At 48.4% G+C, this 7306-nt stretch overlaps 1 protein-coding gene across 1 annotated transcript; it reads right to left on the reverse strand.

The window, feature by feature from the left end:
* Positions 1-2760: 2760 nt before the first annotated feature.
* LOC147119164 (uncharacterized) lies at positions 2761-6752 on the reverse strand. Its single transcript, XM_085984865.1, has 2 exons — positions 6652-6752; positions 2761-4268 (listed from the first exon to the last, which is right to left on the reverse strand). The coding sequence occupies exon 2, from the start codon at positions 3946-3948 to the stop codon at positions 3154-3156; it is 795 nt and encodes a 264-aa protein (XP_085840991.1). The 5' UTR covers positions 3949-4268; positions 6652-6752; the 3' UTR covers positions 2761-3153.
* Between the last annotated feature and the right edge of the window lie 554 nt (positions 6753-7306).

Below are 7306 nucleotides of genomic sequence, written 5' to 3' on the forward strand. Positions count from 1 at the left end.
TATACTTCCAAGTTTTTTGTCATCTGCAAATTTTGAAATAGTGCCCTGTGCACCTAAATCCAAATCATTAATATATACCAAGAAAAGCAGTGATCCTAGTACCGACCCCTGGGGAACACCACGGTGTACCTTCCTCCAGTCCAAAAAACAACCGTTCACCACTACTCTCTGTTTCCTGTCACTTAGCCAATTTCATGTCCATGCTGCCACTGTCCCTTTTATTCCATGGGCTTCAATTTTGCTGGCAAGCCTATTATGTGGCACTTTATCAAACCCCTTTTAGAAGTCCACGTACACCACGTCAACCGCATTGCCCTCATCAACCCTCTCTGTTACCTCTTTAAAAATTCAATCAAGTTAGTCTTTAACAATCCGTGCTGGCTTCCCTTAATTAATCCACACTTGTCCAAGTGACTTTTAATTTTGTCCCAGATTATCGTTTCCAAAAGCTTCCCCACCACCGAGGTTAAACTGACTGCCCTATAGTTGCTGGGTTTATCCTTACGCCCTTTTTTGAACAAGCTTGTAACATTTGCAATTCTCCAGTTCTCTGGCACCACCCCCGTATCCAAGGAGGATTGCAAGATTATGGCCAGTTCCTCTGCAATGTCCACCTTTACTTCCCTCAGCATCCTGGGGTGCATCACATCCGGTCGTGGTGACTTATCTGCTTTAAGTAAAGCCAGCTTTTCTAGTACCTCCTCTTTATCAATTTTTATCCCCTTTCACTATGAATTTGGCAGCATCTTCTTCCTTGGTAAAGACAGATGCAAAGTACTCATTTAGTACCTCAGCTATGCCCTCTGCCCCCATGCATAGTTGTCATTTTTGGTCCCTAATCGGCTCCACCCTTACTACCCGTTTACTATTTATATGCCTATTGAAGACTTTTGCATTCCCTTTTATGTTAGCTGCCAGTCTATTCTCATTCTCCCTCTCTGCCCCTCTTACTTCCTTTTTCACTTCCCCTCTGAACTTTCTGTATTCACCCTGATTCTCACTTGCATTCTCAATCTGACATCTGTCATATGCCCCTTTTTTCTGCTTTATCTTAATCTCTATCTCTTTCATCATCCAGGGAGCTCTGGCTTTGGTTGACCTACCTTTCCCCCTCATGGGAATGTACCTCTACTGTACTCAAACCATCTCCTCTTCAAAGGCAGCCCATTGTTCAATGAGTTTTGCCTGCCAATCTTTGATTCCAATTTACCCAGACCAGGTCCGTTCTTAACCTATTGAAATTGGCCCTCCTTTTTTTTATTCGTTTATGGGATGTGAACATTGCTGGTAAGGCCAGCATTTATTGCTGATCCCTAATTGCCCTTGAGAATGTGGTGGTGAGCCGCCTTCTTGAACTGCTGCAGTCCGTGTGGTGAAGGTACTCCCACAGTGCTGTTAGGTAGGGAGTTCCAGGATTTTGACCCAGTGACGATGAAGGATCATCGATATACTTCTAAGTCAGGATGGTGTGAGACTTGGAGGGTAACTTGGAGGTGGCGGTGTTCCCATGCGCCTGCTGCCCTTGTCCTTCTAGGTGGAAGAGGTCGTGGGTTTGGGAGGTGCTGCCAAAGAAGCCATGGCGAGTTGTTGCAGTGCATCTTGTAGATGGTACACACTGCAGCCACGGTACGCTGGTGGTGGAGGGAGTGAATGTTTGAGGTGGTGGATGGGGTGCCAATCAAGTGGGTTGCTTTACACACCTGGATGATGTTGAGCTTCTTGAGTGTTGTTGGAGCTGCACTCACCCAGACAAGTGGAGAGTATTCCATCACACTCCTGACTTGTGCCTTGTAGATGATGGAAAGGCTTTGGGGAGTCGGGAGGTGAGGCACTCCGCAGAATACCCAGCCTCTGACCTGTTCTTGTTGCCACAGTATTTATGTGACTGGTCCAGTGAAGTTTCTGGTAAGTGGTGACCCCCCAGGATGTTGATGGTGGGGGATTCGGCGATGGTAATGCCGTTGATGTCAAGGGGCGGTGGTTAGACTCTCGCTTGTTGGAGATAGTCATTGCCTGGCACTTTTGTGGTGCGAATGTTACTGCCACTTATCAGCCCAAGGTAACATACACGCACTGTAAACCTATCTTAGACCTTCTTGTATTTTCTCTTAGTCTGACCCCACCTAATACTGTACTATCTCTTACTCTAGTGCTATCTGTATCTCAGACTCTTCTGTGCACCATGTTTCTCCTTTCTAATGCTACATCCTGGTGCCCACCCCCCCTGCCAAATCAGTTTAAACCCTCCCGAACAGCACCAGCAAACCCCAACCCCCGAGAGGATATTGCTCCTGGCCCTGTTGAGGTGCAAACCGTCCAGCCTGTACAGGTCCCACATCCCCCAGAACTGGTCCCAATGCCTCAGGAATCTAAATTTTAATGTGGGTGAAGAGGGACCTCTCCCCGCCGAGCCCCTCTGTGGCTCCATTTCCCTGCTGCACCTTTTGTGCTTGGAAATTTCCCATTGAAAAGGGTGTTGAGCTGCTTTCACCCCTACTCTCCAGCCCCTCTCTCATCGTCCATGGAACGGACACTGACAATTGATATGTCAGAATTTGAAAGATATTTACAAATGATTCTAGAGGTTCTTCGAGTTGGGATCTTTCTTTATTCTGTCCACTTGAGGAGTGTGATAACAGACTTTCTCCTGTGAATATAGAGCTGGAGTATTGGGCCGTGATGTGTTTACTTGTTCATCTTGTTGTCTCTAAAATTTGAGTCTTGTGGTTTCAGACAGCAGATAATCAAGCTCACAACAGATTGTCTTTCACTGACTTTATTAACAGCACTGCAAAGATACAGAGTATAGTTGGCCGATCCGGAGAACAGGGATAATACAGTGGATTCAGAGCTCTCTTCTCCCCAGGTCTGTTCTAACAAGCTGTGACTACACTGGCGATATTTATATTTAACTTGTTTAGTACATTATTGACCTGGCCCTGCTCAAACCATAACCACAAGGATATCTGTCATTGTTCTGACTGTGACCACAAGGCTGTGTCACTATCACACACACACATCGTTTCCTTCCAATCCAACCTAGTTATAGGGTTATTAACATCAGCAGAAACAAACCCCAACTGTCAGAATGAACATGGTTCAGTCCTGGATGTGATTAACAGCAGCAATAACAGCAGAATCCAACCCCTGCAGTCACTTGTGAACTCGCTGGTGTTTCAGCAGGTTAGATGACTGAGTGAATCCTTTCCCACACACACAGCAGGGAAATGGCCTCTCCCCAGTGTGAATATGTCGGTGTGTCAGAAGGTGGGATGAACGAGTGAATCCCTTCCCACACGTGGAGCAGGTGAACGGCCTCTCCCCAGTGTGAGTGCGTTGGTGTTTCAGCAGATCCCTTCTGCTTTTAAAGCTCTGCTCACAGTCAGCACAATTAAATGGTCTCTTATCAGTGTGAACAAGTTGATGTACAGCAAGGGTGGATGACTGAGTGAATCCCTTCCCACATACAGAGCAGATGAACGGCCTCTCCCCGGTGTGAGTGCGTTGGTGTTGCATCAGATGCTTTCTGCTTTTAAAGCTCTTCTCACAGTCAGAACATTTAAACGATCTCTTATTAGAGTGAACAAGTTGGTGTGCAGAGAGGCTGGAGGAGTTAGTGAATCCCTTCCCACACATGGAGCAGATCAATGGCCTCTCCCCAGTGTGAATACGCCGGTGTGTCAGGAGGTGGCATAATTTAGTGAATCCCTTCCCACACACAGAGCAGGTGAATGGTCTCTCCCCAGTGTGACTGCGTCGATGAGTTTCCAGCTCAGATGGGTAATTGAATCCCTTTCCACACACATAGCAGGTGAATGGTCTCTCCCCAGTGTGACTGCGTCGATGAGTTTCCAGCTTGGATGGGTAATTGAATCCCTTCCCACAGTCCCCACATTTCCATGGCTTCTCCATGGTGCGGGTGTCCTTGTGTCTCTCCAGGTTGGACATTCGGTTGAAGCCTCGTCCACACACAGAACACGTGTACGGTTTCTCTCCGCTATGAATGGTGCGATGTTTTTCAGGCTGTGTAACTGGTTAAAGCTCTTTCCACAGTCAGTGCACTGGAACGCTCTCACTCGGGTTTGTGTGTCTCGGTGCTTTTCCAGTCACACTGATGTTTGAAATCTTTCCCCACAGACAGAACAGACAAACATTTCTCCTTTCACATTCAAAGGCCGATAATATTCAGGTCCTGATGAATTGAGTGACTCTGTCAAATCTTGACGGGGTTTGAGTTCCCCGTGTGCAAATCCTCCCCTTCTAATACCCTGTAAAAGGAGTTTACAAAAGTCATCACTAAGTACAGGATAGAAACACAGAAGATAGGAGCAGGAGTAGGCCATTTGGCCCCTCGAGCCTGATCCGCCATTCAATGCGGTCATGGCTGATCATCCAAATTCAGTACCCGGTCCCTGCCTTCTCCCCATATCCCTTGATCCCTTTAGCCTTAAGAAATATATCCAACTCCTTCTTGAATATATTTAATGTATTGGCCTCTACTGCCTTCTGTGGTAGAGAATTCCACAGGTTCACCACTCTCTGGGTGAAAAAATTCCTCCTCATTTCTGTCCTAAATGGTCTACCCCTTATCCTTAGACTGTGACCCCTGGTTCTGGACTCCCCGACCATCGGGAACATCCTTCCTGCATCTAGTCTGTCCAGTCCTGTCAGAATTTTATAAGTTTCAATGAGATCCCCTCTCATTCTTCTAAACTCCAGCGAGTACAAGCCCAATCGACCCAATCTCTCCTCATACGTCATTCCTGCCATCCCAGGTATCAGCCTGGTGAATCTTCGCTGAACTCCTTCCATGGCAAGAACATCCTTCCTCAGATAAGGTGACCAAAACTGCACACAATACTCAAGATGTGGTCTCACCAAGGCCCTGTATAACTGCAGCAAGACATCCTTGTTCCTGTACTCAAACTCTCTCGCTACGAAGGCCAACATGCCATTTGCCTTCTTAACCGCCTGCTGCACCTGCATGCTTACCTTCAGCGACTGGTGCACAAGGACACCCAGGTCTCGTTGCACTTCCCCTTCTCCCAATCTATTGCCATTCAGAAATAAAGAAGTCAATTCTAGTTTCTATGGAACATTTTTTCCTCTCTTGTTCCCCCAAAGCTATAAATCCCCATCCCACACACTCTCCCTCCTCTCTGTGCTGAAATCCAAACCCATTGCATAATCCCCAACATTTTTTCCTCTGCACCCATTTTTCTTCCTCCTCTGAAGGTGCTGACTCTGGCTGGGTTCAGTTCTACACTCACTGGTTCCCCTCCCTCTCCTGCCCTGAAGGTGCTGACTCTGGGTGGGTTCAGTTCGACACTCACTGGTTCCCCTCTCACTCCTCCCCTGAAGGTGATCACTCTGGCTGGGTTCAGTTCTACACTCACTGGTTCCCCTCTCTCTCCTCCCCTGAAGGTGTTGACTCTGGCTGGGTTCAGTTCTACATTCACTGGTTCCACTCCCTCTCCTCCCCTGAAGGTGCTGATTCTGTCCGGGTTCAGTTCTACACTCACTGATTCCCCTCTCTCTCCTCCCCTGAATGTGCTGAATCTGAATGGATTCAGTTCTACACTCACTGGTTCCCCACCTTATGAACTGCTTCGAGCACTTTGTTAAACACACACACAGCAGACACACATTAATCTAATGGGAGATCACTTCGCAGGAGCAGCCAGCAGTGTGGAGCCTCCCGAGAGTCCGGCCCCTTTCCAGCCCGTATTTACAGGAGCTGGGTCATGGAAAAGAGTCTAATTGAAATTAGTGATATATTTATTCACACAAACCAAGCCCCAAAATAATGAATAATTTCTGCTTTATTTACAGAAGCTCCCTGACCAGTCACCATTTCTGCTTCATTTACAGATACTCGCTCACTCGTCACCATTTCTCCTCCATTTACAGATGCTACCTGACCACTTTCCATTTTCCTTCATTTACACTCACTGACCAGTCAGCATTTCTCTTACATTTACAGACACTCCCTGACCAGTCACCATTTCACCTCCATTTACAGACACTCCCTGACCAGTCTCCATTTCTCCTCCATTTACAGACACTTCCTGACCAGTCTCCATTTTCCTTCATTTACAGACGCTCCCTGACCAGTCTCCATTTCTCCTCCATTTAGATGCTCCCTGACCAGTCTCCATTTCTCCACCATTTACAGACGCTCCCTGACCAGTCACCATTTCTCCTTCATTTACAGACGCTCCCTGACCAGTAACCATTTCTCCTTCATTTACAGACACTCCCTGACCAGTCTCCATTTCTCCTCCATTTACAGATGCTCCCTAACCAGTCTCCATTTCTCCTCCATTTACAGATGCTCACTGACCAGTCTGCATTTTTCCATCATTTACAGACGCTCCCTGACCAGTCCCCATTTCTCCTCCATTTACAGACACTCCCTGACTTCCTGTCTGGCCCGGAGTTTGGCGGGGGCCCCTTTGCTGAGCGAATCGGGAGAAACCGGGAAGCGGCGGGCGGATAATGTTGAGTGTTTTAATAATGGGGCCTGGGGCCGCACTCGGGGTGTGAGCAGCCCGCGTCCCCCCGGGGTTCATGAACCCGCTCCCTGAGCTCGGGGTGTGAGCGGCCCGCGTCCCCCCGGGGTTCATGAACCCGCTCCCTGAGCTCTCTCACCTGATGTGTCAGCGGCTGCTGCCAAGGTCCGCGCATGCTCAGCTCACACTGCCCTGCTGATTGACGGGAGCTCCGGACCAATAGGAAGAGCGGGGCTGGAGGACCGAGCGGGCGGCGGGTCCTCCAACCAATCAGAGTGTGTGAGGGACGGGCTTGACCTTTAAACCTGAATAACAGAAGGTGAGCTGAGCATGCGCGGACCTTGGCAGTCTGCAAATGGAGGAGAAATTATTCATTACTTTGGGGGTTGGTTTGTGTGAACAAATATATCAGTGATTTTAATGAGACACTTTCTGTGTCCCAGCTCCTGTAAATACTGGCTGGAAAGGGGCTGGACTCTCAGGAGGCTTCACACCGCTGGCTGCTCGTGTGTCAGTGATCTCCCATCAGATTAATGTGTGTCTGCTGTGGGTGTGTTTAATAAAGTGCCCAGAGCAATTCAAAAGGTGGGGAACCAGTGAGTGTAGAATTGAACCCAGCCAGAGTCAGCACCTTCAGGGGAGGAGAAGGAGGGGAACCAGTGAGTGTAGAACTGAACCCAGCCAGAGTCAGCACCTTCAGGGGAGGAGAGGGGAACCAGTGAGTGTAGAACTGAACCCAGCCAGAGTCAGCACCTTCAGGGGAGGAGAGGGAGGGGAACCAATCAGTGTAGAAT

The sequence above is a fragment of the Somniosus microcephalus genome, chromosome 4 (genome assembly GCF_052327205.1).
Source record: "Somniosus microcephalus isolate GS21.2 chromosome 4, FLI_Smic_1.0, whole genome shotgun sequence".
NCBI lineage: Eukaryota > Metazoa > Chordata > Chondrichthyes > Squaliformes > Somniosidae > Somniosus > Somniosus microcephalus.